This window comes from Perca flavescens, chromosome 19 (assembly GCF_004354835.1).
Source record: "Perca flavescens isolate YP-PL-M2 chromosome 19, PFLA_1.0, whole genome shotgun sequence".
Classification (NCBI taxonomy): Eukaryota; Metazoa; Chordata; class Actinopteri; order Perciformes; family Percidae; genus Perca; species Perca flavescens.
In genome coordinates this window covers 17,074,465-17,101,200 of record NC_041349.1, presented here as the reverse complement: position 1 = coordinate 17,101,200, position 26,736 = coordinate 17,074,465, and the positions used below count along the sequence as shown (strand labels likewise).

The window sequence follows — 26,736 nt, the reverse complement described above, 5'->3', positions numbered from 1 at the left end:
TAGCAGTGCAATGCTATATCGGTGGAGTACTCCTTTAAGGTTAGTGAAAGGAGGAAAGTTTGGGAAATTGTCTTTAAATTGTAGGACTCTGGGTCAAATATCTGAGGATGAACGTCTATCATGCTTTAGCGTCTTGAACAAACCAGTAAAAAGTTTGTGGCTGCAGGTGGAGCTGTTCTATAGCTACTGTCCCTTGCATGCAATGCATCATGAAATAATGACCAAATTAGATTGTTTCCATATTTTAATACACTTCAGCATGTCACCTGATTCAATTTGGCAACAGTAAAATTGATGCCACTAACCGCAGAAAACCCTAAAAAGAAAACCCCGAAACAAAACTGTCCCAGTCAGTCAATTTAAATACAAAGAGCCGATCGTATTTAGTTCACACAGTCGAGCAGTGGACAGGATTGAAAGCCGTTACAGTCACTGTATCTTTAAGCTATTATGGACAAAATAACTTCAAAAGAATGTCATCTTAGTTAAACAGTTGTGTGTCTTTCCTGGCTGTAAAATTGAAGCCTCGTTTACAAAGTTGCACTTTGATATTATCTGCAACTTAATGGTTAAGTTTTCAAATTATGCCTCAGTGCATCATGTTAGACAAATTAACCAAATACGTTGTGTATGAATTACATACAATATGTCGCAGACCTGTAACTAATCAGTTCATGTAACATTTAGCTCAGCTCAGTGTAACATTTAAAATGGACACTTTTCTGTTAGAACTTTTTATAAATGAGGCTCTCAGATAGCCATTAAAGACGTACTTTGTTTGTAAAGAGACTTTGACATTTTTTTTTAAAAAAGTCTGCAGTAACATTTTAGGAGTGGAAAAGATGTGGAGTGGTTTTTAAAATAAAGGGTAAAAGTGCAAGTTTTCAAAAACGTGCTTTGAAAAGGGAAAGACCAAAATACTCTTGACTCAGTCATCATTTGCCAGGTTTTTGTCTAAGTTTAACCAAGTTTTCATTATAAGTTACATCCATAATGTTTGGAGCTGGATATGTAGCCTGTTGAAGATACACTATTTCCAGCCAAATACAGAATTCACACATTATTTCAATTAGATAGCTGGTGAAAACAAACGGTAATTTAAAATAAAATCAAAAACAATCACAGAGCGGCATTGATTTAAGATCCATAGGATTTCAAAACTTTAAACACCCTCAAGTTTCCTTTAATAGTGCTGAAGTCTCATCTACTGACTATTAATGTAGAAGGTCAACAAAATGCCTCCTGATGTGATGGATACAAATCTTGGTTCTCTAGTAGAGAAAAGGTTTGACATGGTCAAAAATATAGACTGAGCTCAGTAAACATGGAATTCCTTTAAAGAATACTGCGAAGAGAAATCGACACACTGACAGCCCTTCTATGTAATGTCCAAGCAGCTACTGCATTAAAAAAAAAAAAAAGTCCCTTGATAAAAAGGTTTGAAGAATGGCACAAAGAAATATGAGAAATACGAGCAGACACCCACATCGACTGCTTTCAACCACCACCTTTCCATTCCTAAGGATCTCAAGTGTTGACAAGACTTCATTTTCTTCAACCACAGCGAAAAGTTAATTCAACAGCAGTTAGACCCTCAGTTTCAGTGGTCAGAAGTCTAGGTCTTTTTTCACTGTACAGCTCAATCCTCCACTGCATTCAAAATCAAAAGATTCAAGTAACTGACAAAACTGTGTCCAAGCTGAAGCACAAGTTCTGAGGAAGACTTCTCCGTAAATCCGCCGTTGTTCTTCCCAAATGTCCCCCACCCCCTCCCCTTTGTGTTCGTCAAGTCCTCCTCTCTAATTGTGGTGGAACTTGAAGTGGAAGCTGCCGCCGGACTCAAATGGGTTGAAGTGATAAGGCCAGCCCTGTCCACCTCCACCTCCACCTTGCTGGTTTTCCGGGTCGAGAGGATCCTCACCGGCGTCAAACTTCTGCCTCATTTCTGCAAAGACAATGGGACGGATAGAGGGACACATTTAAGACAGTGGAAGCTAAATTATTGCTTAACGTGATGCATATATTGGATTATGTCAAACAAACCTAATAGCAGTTCACTAGTACAATGCCACTTTGTACCAAAACAACCTCCTTCAACTTTCTTAAAATTATACTGACTGTCTGAACAGACGATACTCCCATGTGTTTTTGCTAATTGGTAAACTGTGGAAGAACATTTTCACATTCCTTTCCCAACTTTTTACTGTATATACTCTTATCACACAGAGCCTGAAGGCCAATCAAAGATTTATCATGGGGAGCCACAGGTTAAATACTAGCACTGGCAACAGTGTCTATTAACATCAGTATTTGGCTCTCAAGTGCTGAGATTTCTGGTTTTAGAATTCACTTTTGTAGCCGGTTTGGGTCTTGGAACCAACTAAGTGTCTGCTAAATGCTTAAAATGACAATGTTAAAGCCATCTCAGCTCCTGACCTGGGTCAGTGAGAACCTCTTTAGCGGACGCGATGTCGATAAACTTTTTTTCCGCTTCTTTCTTCTCAGCCTCGGACTGGAAGTTGTCGGGGTGCCACTGCTGCGCCAGCTTCCTGTATGCCTTGATGATCTCCTGCTTGTTTGCATTTCTGAGCAAAACAAGTTTGGGAGAGTTATTTGGAGCCATCGGTTTGATAAAGTCATCTATAATGGATGGATTTAGCGTGCAATGTCAGTCCAAAGATAGTAAACACCATTTGTAATAAAACTGGTTGGACTGGGTACCTGCTGACACCGAGGATCTTGTAGTAGTCCCTCTTACGGGAGATTTTGAGCAGTTTCTGTGCTCGTTCCAGCCCTTCTTTAAGGTCGATGCGTTCGCCTTCGCTGTCAAACTCTCTCGCCTCTAGGTAGTCCTCCACGGCTGACACAAAATGGATATTAAAAGACATTAAAAAAAATGTTTTGTGTTGCCAGGTTAGCTCAGTTGGTAGAGCAGACGCACATATATAGACGTTTACTTCTCGACACAGCGGTCATGGGTTCGACTCCAACCTGTGGCCCTTTGCTGCATATCATTCCCCCTCTCTCTCCCCTTTCATGTCTTCATCTGTCCTATGGTAATATAGACCTAATCTTAAAAAAAAAATGTTTTGTCTACCACACTTGTGCTGTGGACACTATTACATTGGGTTTTGATATACAGTACTTTTTTTCATTCAATAAAATGACATAATTGTGAAGATGGGAGTAGTAAAACACTAATCCTACATTCAACTACCATCTATTAAGTAGGGCAGGGCGATATGGAGAAAATCAAATATCACGATATTTTTGACCAAATACCGCAACGATATTGTAGTGTTGACTATTGGTGCTTTCACAAAATATTTACACAATGAGATTTTTGATAAATAATCATCAGTAATATGGATATAATGACTAAGTGGGTAAAGGCAAATAATAGAACAGTAACAACAGTCTGGTAAGTTCAGAAAATGACATCACTTTACTGTAATGCTGCCTTTAAAACCAGGAAAAGACAACACTGATGCCATATTACAATATCCAAACTCTAGGATATCTAGTCTCATATCACGATATCAATATAATATCGATATATTGCCTAGCTCTACTATCTACTACATGATTTTATTTTAAAAGGTTGAATAACCATGAAAGACAATCTATTAATTAAGCTTTTGAATCTGTATTTTTAACAGTATTTATGATATCTTGAACCATGGAGAACCTGCTAAAATGGAAACAATATATCTATTTTTTATACAAACCCCAATTCCAAGGAAGTTGGGACGTTGTGTAAAACGTAAATAAATACAGAATACAATGATTTGCAAATCCTTTCCAACCTATATTCAATTGAATACACTACAAAGACAAGATATTTAACAAGATGTTTATTTTTTGGCAAATATTCACTCATATTGAATTTGATGCTTGCAACACGTTCCAAAAAAGCTGGGACAGGGGCAACGAAAGGAGGAATGCTCAAAAAACACCTGTTTGGAACATTCCAGAGGTGAACAGGTTAATTGGTCATGATTGGGTGTAAAAGGAGCATCCCCAAAAGGGTCAGTCGTTCACAAGCAAGGATGGGGCGAGGTTCACCACTTTGTGAACAACTGCATGAGCAAGTAGTCCAACAGTTTAAGAAAAACATTTCTCAACGTACAATTGCAAGGAATTTAGGGATTTCATCATCTACAGTCCATAATATCATCAAAAGATTCAGAGAATCTGGAGAAATCTCTGCATGTAAGCAGCAGGCTAAAAACCGACATTGAATGCCTGTGACCTTTGATCCCACTGCATTAAAAACCAACATCATTATGTAAAGGACATTACCACGTGGGCTCAGGAACACTTTGGAAAACCATTGTCAGTTAACACAGTTTGTCGCTACATCTTCAAGTGCAAGTTAAAACTCTACCATGCAAAGCGAAAGCCATGTATCAACAACACCCAGAAACGCCGCCAGCTTCTCTGGGCCCGAGCTCATCTGAGATGGACGGACGCAAAGTGGGAAAGTGTGCTGTGGTCTGACAAGTCCACATTTTAAACTGTTTTTGGAAATCATGGACGTCATGTCCTTCGGCCCAAGGAGGAAAAGGACCATCCAGATTGTTATCAGCGATAAGTTCAAAAGCCAGCATCTGTGTTAGTGCCCATTGCATGGGTAACTTGCATCTGTGAAGGCACCATTAATGCTGAAAGGTACATAAAGGTTTTGGAGCTGCATATGCTGCCATCCAAGCAGGCCATTTCAGCAAGACAATGCCAAGCCACATTCTGCACGTGTTACAACAGCGTGGCTTCGTAGTAAAAGAGTGCGGGTACTAGACTGGCCTGCCTGCAATCCAGACCTGTCTCCCATTGAAAATGTGGGGCGCATTATGAAGAGCAAAATACAACAATGGAGACGCCGGACTGTTGAGTAACTGATGTCGTACATCAAGCAATAATGGGAAAGAATTCACCCTACAAAGCTTCAACAATTAGTGTCCTAAGTTCCCAAATGCTTAATGAGTGTTGTTAACAGAAAAGGTAATGTAACACAGTGGTAAACATGCCCCTGTCCCAGCTTTTTTGGAACGTGTTGCAGGCATCAAATTCAAAATGAGTGAATATTTGCAAAAAAACAATGAACATTTGAACATTAAATTAAATTAAATAAACCTAGTCTTTGTAGTGTATTCAACTGAATATAGGTTAAAAAGGATTTGCAAATTATTGTATTTTGTTTTTATTTATGTTTTACACAACATCCCAACTTCATTGGAATTGGGGTTTGTACATGAGTGCAAATGCAAGATCTTCCTTTTACAAGTTTCCCAGTAGTATATAGTTATAGTAGACTGCTTGCTTCCTGTTAAACCAAGGTTTTTACAAACTGGGCTTATGACTGTAATATAGTCAACATGTCACTGAGAAGGGTGTAGGGAGACCCAATACCTTTTTCGTACTCCTGGTTGAGGATGTAAGCCTCGGCTCGGTCTCGGAGGATGTTGGCGTTGCGGGGGTCTCTTTGGTGAGCCTCTGAACACATGTCTATAGCCTCCTGAGCCAAGTTGATCTAGAATTAGAAAGATGGAGGGATAATGAGTCAGAATTGAACATTTGGGAGTGGCAAGTGTGATGCCAGCTGATATCAAAAAGGAAAACTGACCTCACATTATCTTTAAAAATGTAAAAGTGTCACGTATTCTGTACCATTTGTCACAGAGAAAAAGGTTAACAGTCTACAGAGCCATTACATGCAACAACTAGGCCACCAACTGACTATCACTTGGCTAGAGATCCAACTCCAGAGCTTTAAACGTACAGACAAGTGTTGTCTCTCTCTCACCTTGACAAGGCAGAAGCAGATCCTCTCTCTGGCCAGGTTGGTGTAGTATGGGACATTAGGCTCCGTCTTCATCACTGATTCATACTTATCAATGGCTTCCTGATACCTAAGTGTATGTAAAAATTTATTATTGTAAGGTTAATTATTAAAAATAATCCCTAAGAGGATCATGATTTAGGCGGGAAAGTGCACCAGTCCCACAGAAGTACTGACCTGTCCTGCTGAATGAGCTCTTCTGCCGCATCCAGCTGCTTGCTGAGCTTTTTCACCTGCTTGTAGTGGCTGAAACACTCTTTGTCATCCTGGTCCAGCTTCAGACACTCTCGGATGTGACTGCACAGAAACAGATGAGCGAGACACACATTTTGACTTCTTCAAAACAACATGGTAAAACAGATGCTCTCGAGATGAAAATCAGGTTAATTTGCATGACTCTGCCGACTGAATCAACGTTGTTTGTTTATTCCAGCAACAAAGCTCACTTGAGTGACTCGTGGTGATCTCCAAGGCTGTAGTGCAACATGCTGAGCTTCAGGAAGGCAGCGCGGTTGTCGTTGCGTAGCCTTGTGGTCGGCGTCAGATCCTGGATGGCTTTCTGTGGATCCCCCATTCGGATGTAACATTCTGCACGAAGCTCGCGCGACTCAGGATCCCACGGAGAGATCTGAAAGAGAGATGGCAACTTTTATTAAGAGTTAACAGACACACGTGCAAACTAATTCAGCTGAACAGCAAAGGGCAATCACGATCACACTCATCATCATATTATTAGAGATCAATTTGATTATTTTTATCCACACTGGAGTACCAGATGTGACATATTTTCACACTTTACAGGAAGAGAAAAGATTGAGATTTTGATCAAATTTACATTAAAATGCCCTTTTTGTATGTATGTATGTATGTATGTATGTATAAAATATATATATATATATATATATATATATTTTTATGTTTGACAGATATTTCACATAATGGTAAATAATCTAACAGTACAACTAGGAACATAAGACAACAAACAAAATGCATGCAAAGGACTTTTTTCATATTTCAGAGCTGACACACACCTCAATGATTCTCTCATGCAGGCTGATTGTAGCACTATAATCCCCTTGGTGGTACGCAGCATTGGCCTCCTCCTGCAGCTCCTCCAGCTCGTTTGCTCTCATCAGCTGGTCCTGGGCTTCTTCGTGGTCTGGGGAGCGCTGCAGCTAAAAGAATGGATTAAAAGATGAATTATTCTGACAAAATTGCTGTTTTAAGTAAAACACACAAAAAAAAGATAGAACCAGTGATGTAGGGCTTAAACATACCACTGCTTCAAAGTCCTCCCTGGCCTCCTGTGTGTTGCCCTGCTTTAACAGGATGTTCCCTCTCTGCAACCGCGCCTGACAATTCAGGATCATAAAGAGACAGGATGACAAGAAAAGGAGACGTAGGGAAGCAAAAGAGAAACCCAAGAGAGGGAGAGAGAAAGAAATATGATAAGAACATGAACACAAAACCCTATTTTTGATCGGGTGAACTTGGGTGAACTTACAGCCAGGAAGTCAGGCTTGAGCTGGATGGATTTGGTTAGGTCTGGCAGAGCAGATTTGGATTTTCCCATAGCCAGGAACACTGCAGCTCGCTTGTAGTAGGTCAGGTAATTCTTAGAGTCGCCCTCTGTAAAATGTCCAGAACACTCAATTTTGATTCTGTCAATAGTACCAAACGTCATTCTTTCTGTACAAAAACAAAACTTTCTTGTCTTTACTGAATTATAGAAAGAGGACAGGCATTATTGGAGCAGAGACGAGTATAAATGTGTGTCTGTGTGTGTGTAACCTTACCCACTGCAGAGTGGTAGTGGGACAAGGCTTCGGCCAGCTGACCAGCAGCCAAAAGTTTGCGGCCCATCTCCAAGTGGTGCTCGATCTCGACATGAGTCGCCCCTAAGACACCTGAAACAGAAGTCGGAGCCTCGCTAGAAATACATACATCAAAAAGAGATGGCGACAACATTATAACAGCAGCTTCATTTTGTGTGTCAGTATTTTTTTAAGGTTTACACTATTTCAAATTACAGTCAGACATCATAAGAATTACAAAATTGTGTTTAACAATACTACATCTTTACATCTTTCACAAGTAACTCAAAAATCCAATCCATGCGATTACACTAGGATTACATTCACCTGATTACATTATGCTTTATGATTTATATTCATTCTAACAGCTAATGTGTCAGTGTCTTACATAAATCAAAATGGTTAAGCAAATCAGAAGTGTAGTTACTGCTTATTAGGTTTCAGGTTATCTAGACAACTATTCAAAGCCTATTTTGATTCGAGTGTCAAACCTGACACACCAGCACCTCGATTTGTCAGGAAGTTAATTTGTCTAAAAAACTCCAGGTTCTGCTTTAAAAAAAAAACTTATCTAATATGCCTGTAATTGTAGAAGTGGTAGAAGAAGTACTCACTTCTTTAATTTGGTAAAAGTAGCAATAGCTAGGCTAACTTACGTCCTGCATTTAAACTCTCACTTAAGTAAAAGTATTATAATCAAAATTTACTTCAAGTACCAACTCATAATGCAGAATGGCCCTTTTCAGAATTATACATTAAATATAGGGGTGAAAAAACAAAAATGTATGTATTGTGATTTTTTTGGTGACGATTTTAGAACTGATTCTTTTATTTTTATTTTTATCAATGATTCACCTAAATATTTTGTGTAAATACGGTACCGCTGACATCATCATTTTTAGCAGTTAAACAGAGCAAAAGCAGAAATTACGTTATGTAACATTACTTCTTTACAAATTAAATAAATGTCAAACATGTTGTGCATTCTTTTTAGAAAAAAAATAAGTTTTTAGAAATATCATGCTAAATTGTCTCTAAAAGGGTATTCAACTTTTGTTTTTGTTAAAGAAGGAAAAGAAAATCGTAACGCTTCTAGAATCGTAATAAATAAAAATACAATACAAATCAAATCGACACCCATGTATCATGAAATAATCGAATCGGGACAAAAGCATATTGTCCCAGTCCTAATGAAATATCTTGCTGGATAAGAACTAGTGATGCATTAATGTGTTAATCCCTTTATTGTTGCAGTTTGTAAAGGTAGGGGTGGTTTATATACTGCTAGATTGGGGTGATGTGATGTCGTCTGTTAAAACCAGTTAGTAATGTTCAGCTAACGTTTCGTCACAGTTGGAAACTTTAACGGCTGCAAAGAAGAGTGTAAAGCGAGCCTTACCGTCCAGCTGGATGTCCAGGATGACACACAGCAGTGACAGGGAGCACAGGACCCCGCTGAGTCCTCTCCGCCGACACGACTCCATCACTAAAATTATTCACACTTCCACACCGGAACCGGCACACTATGGAAAGCTCTGCTTTCACGTCGAGTGAAAATACCGGTTTGTTTCATTGAAACGGTGTTATTCCTTATCAAATCTTCATCGTTTCCCCTCTGTCAGACAGCAGGAACAGCTACGACGGTGTATTTACGGTCCCGGTGTGACAGTATTCCGTGTAGAAATGAGGTACGCAGCTAAAAGGTTCCCCCTGAAACGTTAAAGATTTAAGACATTCTCCCCCCGAACACATTGACTCACTGGGCTTAAGTTGAACTCAAACAACACCTTGATGTAACATGACGATAGTGAACAGCTGACAGCCTGTACAGTTTGTACACGAAACCTTTCTGCCTCTGGTATAGTCGTCCCCTCCCTTTTCGCCCTACATTTCCGTGGTTGGTCCACACGGACCCACACGCCGCACATCCGTGTTCGTCTGGAAACGTGGGCTGCTCTCATTGGAGAGACTATTTTAACACGGATGGCACTCCCATTTCCATCCATGGGCCATGCAGGCAGGAGGCATGTGTTGGTTACTGTAGCCAAGGCAGGCATCGGTTTAATGTAAATGACTGGGGCTCAAGGAGAAAGAGAAACTAACTCAATGTGGCTCTTATATATGTGCAGTAATAGGCCTGCACATTGAAAATCACAATCTCCCATAGCCATAGCCTATACAGTAGCCTATCTACATATCGGCCTACTGTAGTCAGCAGTGAGCGTTTTTAATATGATTATCTCGTAATTGTGAGATAAAATGTCATACATCTTTATGACATAAACCCCCTACTTTTGTAGCAATTTTAATTTGTAAAACTGTAATTTAATGGAAATATAACATTTGAGACACATGTGATCTCTGAATAATAAGATGCCTACATAATTTGTAATTCCCCATAATTTTAGTTGAATTGCATATAGTTTAATTTTTTTAATTTATTTGTAGGTGCAACATTTTACTCAAAAATGAATAATAGTTATATGATGGCCTACAATCATAACTTTATTGACTACAGGAATAGTCAAACAGAAATGTTTGGCATAACACATTTTATTGTGCACAATCAAAACCAAACAAAAAAAACATCAGAAAGACTTGTTATGCAATGTCTTTTACAGGTACTATCTATAAAACTGTACAAAACATCTCTCTCTATCTCTCTCTCACACACACACACACACACATAAACACACACAAACAGAAATATCTGGATTATCACAGGTTTGACCTTCCCCTTAACAAATGTCTTTTCATCGAATGATTGGATTCCTATGAAAAAAAAATAAATGGGCGCCTGGTTAGTTCACCTGGTAGAGCGGGCGCCCATATATAGAGGTTTACTCCTCGAGGCAGCGGCCGCGGGTTCAACTGCGGCCCTTTGCTGGATGTCATTCCCTTTCTCTCTCCCCTTTTAAATCCAATCTGTCATATCCAAATAAAGGCCTAAAATGTCCCAAAAATAATCTTTAAAAAAAATAAATGAATGTATGTAAATTAATTTTTCTAACATCTTTAGGGAAACATAAATATAATCATTGCAAGCATTTAGTACATTTGTACACCAATCCGGTGATTAGTAGCTTAACTTTTTACAACTTTAATGCTATAATTTCAATGCTATAATTGATACAGAATACACACATCATATTGTAATATATACAGCACAGTGGCATGATGGACCTTTATCTTTTCCACAAAGTCATGGACAAAAGCTCCATCTGTAGTGTAATTTGAACACCAGGGCATCTCAAAAAGTTTTTGGTGATAAAGTTCCATTTTCACATCCTGTTCAAACGTAAGCATTTCTGCCGTAAGTACTAGTAGCAGTCACGCTTCTGGTCGGTGCAGCTCCAGAATATACAGTTCCCCTGGTTTGATAAGGCAACGGGCTGTAAAATAATGGTTACAGAAAAACATTAGTCACTGAGGTTGGAGCTCCAGTAAGCCATCACAGAGACAGTGAGCCAGCATGCATAGTACCCCTGAAGCTGAAGCCATTAAATGGAGTCCAGCCGTTATTGATTTTATTATTAACACCCATGCCTTTCCTTCTGTGACATGTCTTGAGCTATTACACAATAAAATTATAGGAAGGCTATTTTGAACATTTGTCTTTATTTTGTTTTCAGCTGATTTTTCTTAGCACAGTTGCAGCTACAGTATTTGCAGCCATGTCTTTTCCTATCAAATCACTGGGGGGCGCCAAATTTAATTTTCAACCAGTCTGAGGCCTAATCAGGCTTTTCTCAATCCAGACACACCCAGGGGTGTCGGACTGGGGGGAAAGGGGACTGAGTACCTAGGGCCCTCATGTGAGGAGGGCCCAAAAAGATACTAGAATTAATAGATGTGGATGCTGGGAGGGGCCCATAGAAAATGGCTTTCTACAGGACCCAGAATTTTGTGCTATGCCCCTGGACACACCCACCACCAGGTGCCCCATTTTCATTTTCACCCTGCCTGTTTGTATAATGTGTCTTTGAGTGGCCCATTTCAATTTAAAACACATGAGACAGTTAATCTGACTGATTTAGAGGATCATGACTAATTAATTATCGGTATACATGCAATTTAGTGCCCCAGATTCCCCATACAATGTCCTTAATTAATTATGAACCTGCTGAACCACCTGTGCTACCCTAACCTGTCTCAAATAAGACCCTCATCATTTGGGACACTCAGTTTTTGGAAAATAATTTGGGACACTAAACTGCACATATACCTTAATTATCACCCCTTTTGATTTATTTTTCACATCACCTAACCAATTTGATGGATTAAGTGTCATCTTGCATTATGAAACTTAATGGTCTTTAAAATAGAGCCCCCAAAAAACTTTCCATATGTCGGAAACAAGAGCACTTAGATGGCTGGGCACTACCAACAAGTTCAGGTGAGAATGTTCCACAGGTGAATCAATAAGTTTTGCCACAACATGGCGCCAAAGTGCCATGAATTTCTTTCTGAATCATTTTCAAAGCAAAACAATCATCACATGTATTAAATATATGCATGTAAATTATAAAAGATTAAATAAATGGTGAGCCGAAATCAAATAAATACAAAGAATCAATTTAATTTCCATTGTCTAAACTGTATTGGTTCATTTATTTTTGAATGTATTTATGCATGTTGATTTTAAAGTCAACTTTCTTTTTGATTATTCTAGTGTGAGATTGAGTGTTTTGATCTTTGATCACTTTATTGGTATATATATTGTTAGGGAAAGCTCAGGAGCAGCTTGACTCTGGATCAATTGAGGAGGTTTTTAGGATTAAGCAGTACAGTTCAACCACAATGTATTGTCATGTAGTGCCATCCTAACTGAGGATTTCTGCCTTGCCAAGAAGTATTTAACTCACTCTGGAGATGTTAAGTTTAGCTGTTTACCAAATACGTATCTAACCCTCAATGCAAAGAAAGATATTACTGGCGCCAGAGACAGATTTGCTTCCCTAAATCATAAACCCAAACACGTCAGCACAGACTGAAAACAATGTCAGCCTGACCATACTGCAGTGGAGCCTAGGTGGGTGCATTAATCAACTGTGTCTTCCCTGTGTGTGGGGGGAATTATCTAATTCCAGGGACCTTGAGAGAGAGAGACACAAGGCCTTTGTTATCATACAGCTGCTCAATCTCTCTCAACTCTAAATACCCAGAGTTGACTTACAGCCTACACAGGTTGTGATGAAGTGTTTCCGAATTGACCACGTTGGGCTTTACCTGTGACTTATTCACAGGTTGAAGCCCCACTGTACTGTACTACTAGTCTCCATTTAGCAAAATTCCACCACGTATAATCCATCACTCTAACCTCAGATAAAAAATAATTTCACTACCTTACATTTAAAAGAGACTTTCACACTTTAACATCTAGTGTATGGAGCAATAGATTGCAATGGTAATAGTTGTAAAGCAATGCATGCATTGTTACAGGCAATTCATTAACAGTAAATCCAGAAATAAATGACTGAATATTGTATGTTGGCAGTCAGAGAGAGAGAGAGAAGAGAGAGAGAGATCAAACAGTTAGAATTGAACTCACTATTTTTCCTCTGTGGCCATTTTGCAGGAGCAGGTGAGACAGGCTCCTCCAGTGATGGCGAGCACAGCGGAGCACCAGCCGATGTAAAGTGCTTCTCCTATTTCATACCTGCGACACACAGCAGAGGATCAGTGAGCCCATGTGAGCTTCATGTTAGGCTTTTTGGTTATCCCTCTCCACCACAACCCCCCACCACCACTACCAACACCATTGCCACTGTCTTACTTTGTCCCGGGATGGAAAGGGTCAAAGAATTCCCTAGTGATGTTGAAGGCGTACCAGGACACTGCGACCATTGTGCACAGACCTTTTTGGCAGAAAAATAAATAATCTTGAAGCATTGACAAAGCAGAGGGGAAGCTTCAAGACATTTACAAAGAAGTCCAAAGGGTTTGAATGTGCAATAAAACATGATTATCATTTATTAACATTGTGGAGAAGCTCCTTCATCTTAAGGATCTTATCTTATCTAGACTGGTCAGAAAGAACATAACTTCTCTCAACTTTGGACTCAATCTCACTGGTTTACCCTCTTCTAAAATATACCTTTTAATGCATTTGTCATGTCTTTGTTACCTTGAAGTATGAACAGGACTCCAGCAGTGCCAGCAATCCTCCCTTTGAGAACATAGTTATCTCCTCCAGCCTTCGAACACTGCACTCCAATCAGGGCCGCCACCAGTCCAAATGTGCCAAACACTATCGATGTGATCATCAAGGCACGAGATGCTTGAATGTAACCTAAACAGTGTGGTAAAAGCCCAAAACAACCACTCACCACCATTTACTTGTTACTACAGTATGACCAATTTTTAAGATTTGATTTTGGCCTGTAAACATGTCTTGTTATGAATATTTAAAGTCTAAGAGCCAATGAAATCTTTGTAATTGTCTTTTTTTTATTGCTCTTTTTTTCAGTGTTTCATGTAATATTACACTTTATTACACGTATTACTTTTTTTTAAAGTTAAAAATGTTTTGTGAATAAAACAAATTAAATAAATTAAATTCTATAATCAAAATGATTTATTGCAATAACATGGTAGATTTTTATTGCCAACATACCACTCAAAGCGAGGAGTGAAGGGAACTCCCTGCAGTTATGCACCCCGGTGGAATCCGTCGCACACGACATCCACAAGTTTTCATAGATGGTAGACGTGGTGATGACGTTCCCGTCGACGGTGGACGTCCTCCAGTAACGGTTCGGCAGGGTGACCCCCACCATCACCCAACCAATGAACCCCAGCACCAAAGCTACTACTTCCACAATTGGATCCATGACCTCTCCTGAGACCAGCAGTCAAAGAAAAGTATATCCAGATTTCAGATTTTTTTTTTAAATCAGTAAAACCTGTTATAAAGATCAGAACATCTGATTCTGGTGTGCTGGAAAGTCAGCGTGTATCTGTGGTGTGTCTGCTCTGCCACTGGGAGATGTGTCCAGCTTAACAGATATGTATAATGACTTATATGACTTGCTTTCTCTCCCTCCTCCCCTAGTAACACACACACACACACACACACACACACACACACACACACACACACACACACACACACAACGTCGTATTTTACACCCCTGAAAGTGAACAGGTGTTTAAAGGCTCAGTCTCTCAGGGTCCAATGGTCAACAGTCGTTCTTAATGACGCTGCACTGTGGCTGTGAACGTATTCCACCACGTTTTTTCCTTTCATGAACAACCAAACACTATTAGCAATTTATAAAAAGTTTTTAAGTTTTATTCTGAAGCGGCATAATACAAAGCACTTTTGGAATAAAGCTAACTGCACCATGTTAGTTTTATTGTTTTGGTTTGGAACCCCCAAGGCCATAAAGCATAAGGTCATAGTGACTAAGCATCACATCCAGGATTTTGTAACCTTTTGGAAAGGTATCAACATGTAATTGGTCTAACTTAAGGCCCAACGTCACAACTAAAAGCAAATGACAAAGTTCTGAAGTTACCCAGTTTTCCCTGTAGTTTCTGTGTGTTTGAGTGTCTTCATTAATTATCCTCCAGATAGCTGCTGGGTCAGCCTTGCCAAATCCAGGGCACACACTGAGTTCACCACACTGATAATATTATTCTTAACCTGTAGTCCAGACAAAGCCCTCAAGTGTTTAGAGATGGGAACATTTCTAAACCAGCAAACTTGTTTGTATAAAGGTAAAAAATGAGGCTCCAGAAATTCACCAACCATTAGCCCATCAGTTCGCTGTAAGTAAGTGGGAGGTTGAAGTGTTTGCAAAGGAAAGTTTGTAAATCAATTGCAGTGACACATATATGGTTTAATCAATATCTACAGTATATTTACCATTTTGAATATACAACATCAGGACTCTGAGACTGAAGCAGCTAAACGGAATCCCGCTATCAATTCATTTGAGTATTTACACCTATGTGTTTCCTACTGTGTTCTCTTAATACATCCATGACTGTGACATGTCAAAATGTCTTTGTGAAAAAGGCTTATGATGTTACCAGGATGTTTCATAGGAAGTGTTTGAATCAAGTATCCTATTTTTGGCTCGTTTTTATATTGATTAACTGTGATCTGTTAAACCCCAAAGTCCATCTTGTAAATGAACCTGTTCCAAGATTAATACATGTACTTACATATTGGACACTGTGAGAGTATTTGAGGTCATCGTTTGGTTCTACAGAATTGACGTCTCACTTAATTTAATTAAGTAATTAAAACAAAGATATAAATTCAAAGTGCAGGTAAATCGTAACTTGTTGGCCTATTTCCTTTCACCTGAGCTCTGAAAACTGGAACCTGCCGCACCATAAATGTCTCTTTTACTGGCCAAGCTGTTTACAAAGCTCATTTTTATAACGCACTTGGCCACACCATCGGTTGCTGATGAGTTTGTCTTATTAAATGCAAATATCACAGCGGCTTTGTCTGTGAAAGACGGTGTTTATGTGATTTCTTTTTAAGTGACACCTGGAAAGAAGCCCACCATATGCTTTTCAGGAATAACTCATCACATGGCAGCACAGACGACTGCACAGAATATATATGCAATTTTAAAAAGATGTGTGGGTATGCTAGTTTCTATACAAAAGGAAAATGAACAAATACTGCAAAAAAAATGTAAGAGATAGGAACAGTTCCTGCTTCATTTACAACCCTTCTGTGGTCCAGGCTTATATTCAAACTCCCAATTCTTGGTGCAGATAGGTTGATTTTATTATTTTAACTATTGTAATACATTTTGTGAAATGCACGGCATGGACAATGTATGTTCAACAAATGGTAATATGTGGGAAAATATTTAAGATGAAACCCAGAATTTGACATTTTAAGACATTACTTGATACATAAATCTTTCTATAATTATGACCATATAGTGGATATCTTTATACATTTCATGGTTGTGTTGTTGGAAATGAATAGCTCTATAAATGTGAAAGTGTTATAAACAAGTGAAAAGATACTTAAAGGCCTATTTTTATAAATAGACTTATTACTATGAGCAAGGGGCTCAAACGTGAACACACTTTTCTGCCAACAGTTTCTGTTGTTTCATAAGAGAGCTTTCTGTTTGTGTTTTTTCTGTCTTCTTCTTACTAGTTTGAAATGGGCGGAGCTTAATTTGTAAAAAAAAAAGTAATGTCACATACTTCTTTGCACCAATCAGAATGCAGCTATATTTAAATAAAAATATGACAGTTGGTGGGTTATTGCCATACAGTCTATGGTTATTGCTTATGTTGCCAGGCAACCGTCAAATCTGTCATAAAAATATTATATCAAAACTGAGTTTATGATACCACGTTAACTATATTAGTTTCGTGTGTTAGCATGCTAACAGTTGATAATTAGCAATTAACTTAACTTAAGTACAGGTGACGCTGATGGGAATGTTATGAGTGTTGCAGGTATTTGGTTATACATTTAAAAAAAAAAAGGTATTAAAAGTTTAACCTGATGAAGTTTATAGATGTAAAGTTGAGGACCAAAGTTATTACAATTCTTCCTGAGGGGAACATGAATGTCTGTATCAAATTTCATGTCAATCCATCCAATAGTTGAGACATCAAGCTCAAAACTGCAAGAGAGAACTTCATGTTGTACTAAAGGATCACCAAAGTCATTGGAATTCATCCTCTGGGAACCATGAATGTCTGTTCAAAAATCTATCCATCCAATAATAACAGATATTTCAATCTGGACCCATGTGGTGGACCGATTATTGACCTACCAAGAAACAGGCCGTCATTGCCATCCGTAGAGCCATGGTGCTAGCTTTGCTAACATTGACATGTCACTGAAAGAACTTGGACCCTGCAAAAACATATCAACACTTTCAATTATCTTTTTCTGCACTCTCAAAGGCCACAACATTTTGCCTTTTCCATTGGTGTATCCTACAAGATTGCTTTTGCCTGCAGCATGGTCTGCACTTCAAATAAAATCCAAGACTACAAACAGTACAATAAAAAGATGGAAGGAGATGCACATGAAATTGTGACAAACTGTACTGTGTACTGTCTCTCTATCTGTCACTTCCTGCAGTAATAAAAGATGATAGACAATAAACCGCTGTTCTACTGGATTAAACAGTAACTTCAAATTACTGTGAGATGACTGAGTGGGTAATTTAACTAAACACTTTTCTCAAACGTATTCCCTTTCTTCATGTTGATTACACATTAATATATCTCAGTCATGTGTAAACCATATTTAAACCATGAACATTGGCCTTCGTAACTAAAACTCACTGAAGCTGATCTAAATTACTGGCTTTGATTAATCATTGATGTTGAACTGTGTTAAAACAGTACATGAGATGAGTCTGACTTTTGTTAGTGACTAAGTTTATTTTCTGCTCCTCTGTTTGGATATAGGCCTACATTTTTGGGGGACTTCTATTGACCCTTTTCTTTTTTAGTTTACCCACTCAATCACCTCTTTCACACCGAAGAAGATTATTGTTTTCACTGATCTGTCCCTGGGGAGTTTCGGCCATGTCAGGAGGGTTAATGAGTAACACCCCACAAAGCTGATAACACCCGAGACAACTGATAGCCTCCATAAGCCTTCCTGTTGTAAAATGGTGCCAGAGACTTGAATCTATCCGGGGTCAAGATGTGAGAATAATCGACAGCAAGTGAACAAGGACATGCATGTTTTTTGTTCCATCATGTTCTGCCCAATCTTAGTGCTCAAGACTCAAACACAAGATTATGTAGGCTACTCTCTTACGTCCACAAAAAAAACTTCATTGTAAATTCATGAGTCAATAAATGACAGTGATAAGAATTGAATTGGACTTTGCTCCATCAACAAAAGATTCTTCTGAAAATGACTTTGATAAATTGATCTGATGCAGGTTGACGTCAATGGAAAACTAGTTTCCTGCTCTTTCTAACAATTTGAAGAACAATACAAACTCATATCCTTTTTTATGCAGATGAGTTTTGTGGGTATTTTGCTCCTCTTCATTTTAAACAATGTCTAGATTACAGGCTGCCTTGTACTCCTTACTGCACATTTATTGAGCAGATACTTTACTTTTTACATCTAAAGCTTGTAAAATATAAACTACCCAACATTATACAATTGAAGCTGAAACAAGTAGTGAATCAAATGCAAAGCATGCAAGGATGCCAATCATTTCATATTTTCAGCTTCACAAATGTGAGCATTTGCTGCTTTCCCTTGTAATTATTTGAATTATTTTATTTTCCTAAGTTTGTTTTGTCCAAATCAAGCAATGTAAATGTTAGAGATGTCTGACTGTGTTGAGTGTGACTGACGTATGATTGTTATATGTCTTCTCCTGTACTCAGCTCTCGCAACACAGATCTTAAAATAAATACATACCTGTGTGAATGGTATTCCAATCTCATTGAACAGCTCAACAATAATTTCCTTAGAACACAAATCTTCTCTGTTCAAAATCATTTTAATTAACGAGATGGAAAACACAACCCATTACATGTAGCAAAGGTATATGCATTTTAAATGACAAAAGGTATTCATTTCCACCAAGTGCGTTGCCTCTCTTAAATTTTGAGTATTATTCAGAACAAATGAAAAGAAACCTCATGTCCAAAATAAATACAAACATCTCCTCATAGCCTCCTCAGCAGCAGCTGGACTTCTACCATGCATTATGGCAGTCACTGCTACCTCACCAGCAAACAAAACACACAGTTGATTTTGGTATTACAAGCTACACTTTCTACTGCACCAATAACACTTTCCTTAACAATTTAGTATGTCAAAAATCAACAGACAGTTACAGAACCCCAACTGCACTTTTTTTTTTATAAAGACATTCTTTACAAAATGTAAATGTGAACGTAGGAACTTTAGGCTGAGGTGCAAACTAAATAAGAAATTACATAAAATTGAGCAGCACCTAAGTATCTAATTTATTTACACAAATATTGAGAAAAGTGCCATGCTATCTTGTGTGAATATAAAGCTAAGTAATGTTATATGTATGGTGAATCTCAACCCTGTTACAATATGGTTATTCATTGGCATTATTCAAACCCTTTCATGTACATACTCAACTTAAAACCAAAATGTTAACATCCTTCAAGCTCTCTCCACAAACTTTTATTTTTTTTTATGCAGAGTCAGTGTGTCAGTCCAGTAAAATTAAGACATGTCGTCCCATGTCTAGGTTAGGATTTAGCAGCTCCCTTTGACACAGCCAAGCCGATGAGACCGGCCAAACCGGCCACAGCGAGACCGAATCCACCGACGATCGCAATGCCAACCAGGCCGTCTAGATGACAATGTGTGAATGTCAGCACGGTGGTTTTACACTCAAACAACAGGGTCAAATAACTGTTCAAATTATGTTATTGTTATTATGTTACTCAGATTGGTTCATACCTTTCTTTAAAGCCTTATCGATAAGCTTCTCCAGTTCATGAGCCTGCTTGTTCCCCGGTTCGTTCTTCAAAAGAGTTCGGATGTACTTCAGGGCTTTTTCGTATTCCTAGAAGATGAACAGAGGAGAGGAAATCACTCTCACTTTGAAAAAAACTACAAATTTAACAAAATCAATATTGTCATGACTTTAGGAATGACACTAACTTTGAGTCTGTAGTTGGCCACTGCAAGGTAGAACAAGAAGTCTCGGGAGTCATCCTTTGATGTTTTCTGAACAAGTTCTAGAACAAAAAAAAAAAAACAGCAACAAAGAAAAAATATTGATTAAAACTGTTCTGTTACGAAAACATCCAAGCTAATATGTTACAGCAAACCCTAACTTACTAACAGTGAAGCTGACTTCTGATATTTTCTGAGTAAAACTCTGACAGACATTTTCATAATCAATACTATCACAGTCCCAGTACATGTCTGAATTATTTAAGAACCACATTTAAGGATTCCTTATCCAATATATGAGATTAGATTTTTTTTAACTCTCAAATCTCAATATTGGCCTAAAAAAAAATCCACTACTGTCTGTAGCTTTTAAGATGTTAACAAAAGCATATATTGCATTAACTTACCCTCCAAGAGTACAATTCCCTTCTTGATATCATCTGTGTATTTACTCCTGATGAGACACCAAGCATACTCAAACTTTGTTTCTTTGGAGACGGCTCCCTTTGCCAGCTCACTGTTGTATTTCTTCTCAAATTTCTGTCAAAACAAAGCAGACATAAAGCAACCACAGCATTTACATTTGTAATATTTATTTAAATAACCGGTTTTCCAAGGATGGCGAAGGCATGTCCCACTCTACTCAGCCTTTTCTCTGCTTCTGATTGGCATTCTTCACCCTAACCAACCCAACAAGAGCAGACAACGACTACTAGGCAATCAGAGGGAGAGTAGGACGGGTCATGCCTCCGCCATCCTGGGAAAGAAAATTCGCGTAATTTACAGGAAGACAGTGAAACAGAAACAATTTGCTTTGCTAATATAACATTCACATTTTATAACATGAGTCATATACAACTATTAGCAGACATTTACTGTGTCATCGTGACCAGTTTTGATCACAAACATGACCCATAGATATTTAAACACAATCGTTAGCATTAGCTAGCTAGGTGACGCGTCAAAGTATAGTCACAAACCTCGCGTTTTACACATACGTCAGCATTTACCGGTTTAACACCTGTTGTGAGTACATCCGTGTGTGTCTCTCTTGTGTCAATGAGTATGTTTTATGAAATAAAGAGGTTTAGTAATTTGAAAAACTTACTAAAAGGTCTTCTGGAGCTACCACATCGCCCACAACAGCCTCCATGTTTCCGGAAACAGATTTCGAACCCGCCCACTTTTATTACGTAAGTTATGACATATCTGTTTGAGACGTCATCTCTAGATCTCTCTCTCTCTCTCTCTCTGTATATATATATATATATATATATATATATATATATATATATATATTTAGATCTCACTAGCAAAGTCTCTCTTGTATAATATTAATATTAATACAAATAAACCATCATCATCACACACACGTTTAGGGAAAAAAAACGTTTTATTGTTTACCCTAATTTGCAGTGTTGCTGTAACACAATTCATTGCAGCTAAAAAAGTACTTTTACTCTAAAAAGTGCTGCTGCTGAGGCTTCATCAGTTCTTCTTCATCACGTCGGCCGAGGAAAAGGCTAGAGGCAACAGTTCATTAAGGCTGGTTTTTTTGTAAGATCCATCCGGCTTGGTCAAGTATACAGTCCAGTCTGATCCAAACTGGTGAGAGAGAGAGAGTGAGTAAAGCACTGAAGGAGAAAGTATATACAAAGTATAATGTAGGCTATATATTTTATTTCCCAACATGAAGGTCTGAATGTGGTATCAAAGTCCCTGCCACACTCTCCAGCAATACAATTCAGGTGAAGAAATAGAACTAATTTAGCAATTTTTTTTTTGACAGAAGAATTGCCACATTTTAAATTTAAATGGTACAAGCAAAAATACTGGAATCAGCATATAAAATATCCAGCATGTCTAGTACGTCACTCTACCCATGTTGCTAAAAACAAAACAAATTCCCCTATAAAAAAAAGCTCTACTTAATGAGAAAGCTCAGCTTACTGTGCTAGGTTTTTAGTATGAAAGTATAACATGCCTGTAAAATACAATGGCTCCTGCTGTACACACACCAACTGCCTACTGCAATATATACACTGCAAAAACCAAGATCTTATCAAGTCATATTTTAATCTAATTTATTTCAAGGAATCAAAGTCTTAGAACAAGTGAAAAAAACTTGCCAGTGCAGTGCAGAGAGAATATTTTGGTTTGTTCTAATCAACTTATTTCACATGTTTTCTTGGTTTTAAATTATAGACAGAAATAACTTGATAAGCTGGAAAGCTTTTGCAGAATATCACTTACTGATTGTCTGTACCGGTCATAAAAGAGATGTCTCACCTCCATAAGAACCTGTCGACATGCTCCACATGGCCCAACAAAACGGTCTTTGATATCACTGTATATAAACAGAGGAGAGGATTAAGGCATCAGAACATCTGCAATATGAAACTTTTAATATGTCATCAAAGTCACTACAATGAGAGTCTAACCATGTCACAGCAATGGCAGTGAACTGTTTGTGTCCTTCCACCACAGCCCTCTGGATGGCCGTCCGCTCAGCACACACCGTCAGACCGTAGGAGGCATTCTCCACATTACAGCCTGAGAACACACAATACTAAGACTCTGGATTTTTTCACAGCGGCAAAAAAAGCATTTTTTTTTTTTTTTTTCAAATACTTTACCCCCTTCTTTCTACTACCACTTTATAATTTCTGTTTTGAAAAAAGTGTTATATGAATAAAGTTTGCTTGAAAAATACTCATTATGCATCAGAAGGGCATTTTAAAAAACAATAAAAAAAAAAATCAGAAGGGTAATTCTCAGTGTTATATTGTTGTATATTATATTACCGTATTATTATTGATGCATTTGTGTGATGCATTTTAATGCTGTAGCTGTTTGAGGTGGAGCTATTTTCAACTATTTTATATACTTGGGTAATTTAATTTATTATTTAACAATAAAGTAAATTTACATATAGTTACTTTTCAGTTTTTAATTATTTTTTATGCATGTAGGCTACTTCAGTGGTGGAAGAGATTTTTTTTACACAAGTAAAAATCCCACAACAAGTCCTGCATTTAAGATCTTACTAAGGTAAATTAAATGTACAAAAGCATTATGAGCAAAATATAGCCTACTTTTATATGTATAGTATTTCATATTTGTTACGCACAAAATTGATCCCTGTGAGTTCAGTATTATTTAATATTATTTAATTGAATTAATGTAAAACCATATTTTATCTACAAAATAAGTAGGGCCTTCAGCTGTTCAAGTAGCCTACTTACATAGCCTAGTCTCTTTCCACCATTCTACTTGCGGTTTTCAATTAGTTTTAATGGGTGCACAAGAAAAGAGAAATCAGCTGTTGGGTTGTTACCTGAAATGATAGCGCCATCTGCTGTTAATATAGCAGCACCGACAGGGAACCGACTGTAGGGACAGTATGCCATGTCCCGGGCCTGCAGGCACTTTGACACGAGCTCTTGAACTTTATCTGCGATAGGATTTCACAAAACAAGGTTAGCATTTATGATGAGCCGAATGATAGCCTATGTCAAGTGAAACTGAAAAGATTTGTTAAATGAACTTGCCTGTCATTGCAGAAGAAGACTCGCAGTTTTTGGGGGAATATGTCACCTTTTACAGCTGAAAAAAAATGAACGTCAGTTCTGTTAATGTTTAAGAATGAAATTTGATTCAGCCTACCAGGTTTGCCGAGAGGAGCTAGAACAGCAGGGTTCATGACAGCTGAATGTGCATTGTTTACCTTCACGTCATTGGCTGGTTGAATGGGGCGTCATCGATCAGCTTGGTCCATAGACTGTAGCCTATATACTGATGGACGACGCGTCTCCACTTCCTCCCACTGTACATGGTTTGGTCAAGTTTTGGTAGGCTACTGACATGTCAAAGTTTCTCGCGAGATAAAGGGATGTTGAACGAACGATAACATGAGAAAACCACCCCAAAGCCCAAATCAATAAACTTCAACCAAAATCAAATAACCTTTATTTAAAACTGACATTCCAGCAGAAACTAATATTAGCTAGCTACATAAAATATACAAGGCATAGCATATAACTACTACATAGCCGATAATTAGATAATTACAACAATTGACAATTGACAATTTGTAGAAAACAAATTAAACCATAGCAAATACCAAAGAACCATAACAATAACCAATTTAAAAGGGAAACAATTTGAATGATAAGTCAATGAATTTATAGAAGAATAATTGGCAACTATTTTGATAATTGATTGAGTCATTTTCAAGCAATAATGCCAGTTATGCCGTTGTTCCAGCCCCTCAATTGTGAGGAGTTTATGCTTTTCTTTATCTCATGTCATATTAAACTGAGTTGATAGGACAAAACAAGCAGTTTAATGACATAACCTTTGCCTGTTGGAAAATGCAATGGGATTTTTTATTTTACAGAGCAACCAATATTTAATTAATTGAGAAAATAATTTCCAGATTAATCGATAATGGAAATAATTGTTATTTTTAGCCAGTAAAAAAACCACACTCTCATATTAAATCTCCCACTGCACAACTTATGATAAAATCCCTGTAAAGTCCTATTTAATGTGCAAAGTGAAATATATTTATGTACACAGATAATTATTTAAACCTTAGATCCATCCATCCATGTCTCATACATTCTCATAAAAGTCTCTGTTTGTTGTTGCAGGACTCATCATCACACAACACAGCAGCCCTTTGCAGAGTCTGGCCAGGAGGACCAAAATCACAAAGGTCTCCCATACTGCATTCCAGAAAGCAAATGTATATAGGGCCTTATCACAGTAAACACCATCAGCAGCTGCAGGATCATAGTTGGGCTGATAGACTGAGAAAACCCACACGTCACCTGTAGGTGCATTGGACAAACACATTTAGTTGTGATCTGATTATCCTCAAAATCAGTATTTTTAAATCATGGGACCTGTGACATTTTTCATCCTTGCCTGCCAGGATCCATGTGCAGGAAAACAGGTTTATTAAGCACAGCAGACAGGCTTTGAAACCTTTGGGATGCTCCTGTGGCTGAGCTGCATCGCTCTCACAGGGAAGGGTAACATACGGTATCTTCAGCAGCGTCAGCAAAGCCAACCCTAACAGGTAGTTGGGAATGTTAGGTTGCTGAGGGCAGTCCTTGAAATAAACAACACCTGTGGACAGATGGTGGCGAGAGCTGCGTGGTTACAGAAAGGTTGTTGAAAGACAATATGATGAAACATCAAGCTGAAGAAAGATGATACTGACCAAAGATGACTCGTGCAAGAGTTATGACCATACATTGCACTGTGACTGCAACTAGGGGGGTAGGATTTAAAAATAAATAATCAAATTGATAATGTCAGATTAATTGCATATTTTGAGTCCTACATACATTCATTATATGACATGTTAACATAAAAACATAGCAGAAATGTCTGTTCCTTTTCTTCTTCTTCTGTGAAGCACTCTATAACTTTGTTTTGAGTTCTATACAAATGAGTTATTAGTATCATTACATTAAATGACACGAAACGATGACCAAAACCTTACTGTAACAATAGCTTAAATCCCTAAATGTGACAGAAACGGATTCAAAAGGTAATTTAAGGTCATAGGAATTTAGTTATTTTAGAAATGTACTGTATGTAGTATTTATAGTTCGTGTTAAAATATTTATGTCAAACTGTTTCCAAGATCAAGTCATTTGACAAACACCATTTGTAGTTGTTGTATTAGACTACATTCGTTTTAGCTGGTTGTACCTACTAAACTGCAACTACTTACCCGATAGCCTCGGGGGTCTGGCTAGTGGGGGTTTCACTTGAAGTCTTAATATGGCACCCACAGTTATTGTCACTGGGCGTTCTGTAGATGGGGCTAAAGAGCAAACGTAACTGGTATTAATTCTACATGTGATTGTGATGTTATCAAAAAAGGGAAAGTAAAAATCTACTGCATGTTGAGGTCGTCCCATTGATCAGCTTGCAGGTACCAAATACCATCGCTATTATCAATGCAATATTTACATTGTTTTCATACTTAATCCAAAAGTGAAACTGAGGCGACAGTTTCGGCTGACACAAAGTTTATTAGTAAATATCACACCATCAGACCATTTGTTGGATGTTTTTAACAGAGCATTACTACCATAGGCGTAATTTGCAGGGGGGATGGGGTTACAACCCCCCCAGTTATCAAAACTGGCCAGTGTAACCCCCCCTAAAAACCTCAACTTCTCCAATGTTGAACCCAAAGCTACACCCTTGATTACTACTATCAGACAGCTTTAAACAAAACTCTTATTAAAAACTCCTTATTTGAGAGACCAAATTTAGAGCAGATCACCTGAAATACCTGACACAGGTCGCACTTACACTTAGAGCAAACTCAATTTATGCAATTATACAAGAACACACTTGCCTGCCATTGCAGCTGAAAAGGCTTCCTCTACCTGAACACTTTGTCAAATAACTTAACTGGT

At 38.0% G+C, this 26,736-nt stretch overlaps 4 protein-coding genes across 5 annotated transcripts; all 4 read right to left on the bottom strand.

Moving 5' to 3' along the window:
- Window positions 1–230: 230 nt before the first annotated feature.
- On the bottom strand, window positions 231–9,560 carry dnajc3b (DnaJ (Hsp40) homolog, subfamily C, member 3b). Its single transcript, XM_028564008.1, has 12 exons — window positions 9,053–9,560; window positions 7,636–7,746; window positions 7,344–7,468; window positions 7,117–7,191; window positions 6,871–7,014; window positions 6,286–6,467; window positions 6,017–6,136; window positions 5,804–5,909; window positions 5,410–5,530; window positions 2,722–2,860; window positions 2,437–2,585; window positions 231–1,945 (listed from the first exon to the last, which is right to left on the bottom strand). Exons 1-12 carry the CDS (start codon window positions 9,135–9,137, stop codon window positions 1,800–1,802), a joined length of 1,503 nt encoding a protein of 500 aa, XP_028419809.1. The 5' UTR covers window positions 9,138–9,560; the 3' UTR covers window positions 231–1,799.
- Window positions 9,561–10,910: 1,350 nt separating this feature from the next.
- cldn15a (claudin 15a) lies at window positions 10,911–14,622 on the bottom strand. The gene is made up of 5 exons (XM_028564562.1): window positions 14,270–14,622; window positions 13,781–13,945; window positions 13,430–13,511; window positions 13,205–13,312; window positions 10,911–11,045 (listed from the first exon to the last, which is right to left on the bottom strand). The coding sequence occupies exons 1-5, from the start codon at window positions 14,484–14,486 to the stop codon at window positions 10,946–10,948; spliced, it is 672 nt and encodes a 223-aa protein (XP_028420363.1). The 5' UTR covers window positions 14,487–14,622; the 3' UTR covers window positions 10,911–10,945.
- A 4,486-nt stretch (window positions 14,623–19,108) lies between these two features.
- fis1 (fission, mitochondrial 1) lies at window positions 19,109–21,496 on the bottom strand. The gene is made up of 5 exons (XM_028564322.1): window positions 21,399–21,496; window positions 20,698–20,830; window positions 20,276–20,352; window positions 20,072–20,177; window positions 19,109–19,961 (listed from the first exon to the last, which is right to left on the bottom strand). Exons 1-5 carry the CDS (start codon window positions 21,441–21,443, stop codon window positions 19,858–19,860), a joined length of 465 nt encoding a protein of 154 aa, XP_028420123.1. The 5' UTR covers window positions 21,444–21,496; the 3' UTR covers window positions 19,109–19,857.
- A 204-nt stretch (window positions 21,497–21,700) lies between these two features.
- On the bottom strand, window positions 21,701–24,106 carry zgc:103586. 2 transcript variants are annotated; one of them, XM_028564592.1, is made up of 6 exons: window positions 24,018–24,106; window positions 23,842–23,896; window positions 23,628–23,744; window positions 22,732–22,843; window positions 22,580–22,637; window positions 21,701–21,895 (listed from the first exon to the last, which is right to left on the bottom strand). In XM_028564592.1, exons 2-6 carry the CDS (start codon window positions 23,846–23,848, stop codon window positions 21,779–21,781), a joined length of 411 nt encoding a protein of 136 aa, XP_028420393.1. In that variant the 5' UTR covers window positions 23,849–23,896; window positions 24,018–24,106; the 3' UTR covers window positions 21,701–21,778. The 2 variants fall into 2 exon arrangements, with proteins under 2 accessions (XP_028420393.1, XP_028420392.1); XM_028564591.1 differs by lacking the exon at window positions 24,018–24,106 and having other exon boundaries at window positions 23,842–24,004.
- Between the last annotated feature and the right edge of the window lie 2,630 nt (window positions 24,107–26,736).

Coding starts and splice junctions, on each gene's coding strand:
- zgc:103586 (XM_028564592.1), bottom strand. Junction 22,844..23,627: donor AGATGGCGCTATCATTTCAG/GTAACAACCCAA, acceptor GTGTGTTCTCAG/GCTGTAATGTGGAGAATGCC. Junction 22,638..22,731: donor ACTGCCATTGCTGTGACATG/GTTAGACTCTCA, acceptor GTTTATATACAG/TGATATCAAAGACCGTTTTG.
- dnajc3b (XM_028564008.1), bottom strand. CDS start 9,137: ATGGAGTCGTGTCGGCGGAGAGGACTCAGCGGGGTCCTGTGCTCCCTG. Junction 5,531..5,803: donor TCTGCTTCTGCCTTGTCAAG/GTGAGAGAGAGA, acceptor TTCTAATTCTAG/ATCAACTTGGCTCAGGAGGC. Junction 2,861..5,409: donor CAACCAGGAGTACGAAAAAG/GTATTGGGTCTC, acceptor ATTTTGTGTCAG/CCGTGGAGGACTACCTAGAG.
- cldn15a (XM_028564562.1), bottom strand. CDS start 14,486: ATGGATCCAATTGTGGAAGTAGTAGCTTTGGTGCTGGGGTTCATTGGT. Junction 13,946..14,269: donor TTCACTCCTCGCTTTGAGTG/GTATGTTGGCAA, acceptor CACACTGTTTAG/GTTACATTCAAGCATCTCGT. Junction 13,313..13,429: donor CCTTTCCATCCCGGGACAAA/GTAAGACAGTGG, acceptor TGTGTGTCGCAG/GTATGAAATAGGAGAAGCAC.
- fis1 (XM_028564322.1), bottom strand. CDS start 21,443: ATGGAGGCTGTTGTGGGCGATGTGGTAGCTCCAGAAGACCTTTTA. Junction 20,831..21,398: donor TAGCTCCAGAAGACCTTTTA/GTAAGTTTTTCA, acceptor TTGTTTTGACAG/AAATTTGAGAAGAAATACAA. Junction 19,962..20,071: donor CGATAAGGCTTTAAAGAAAG/GTATGAACCAAT, acceptor ATTGTCATCTAG/ACGGCCTGGTTGGCATTGCG.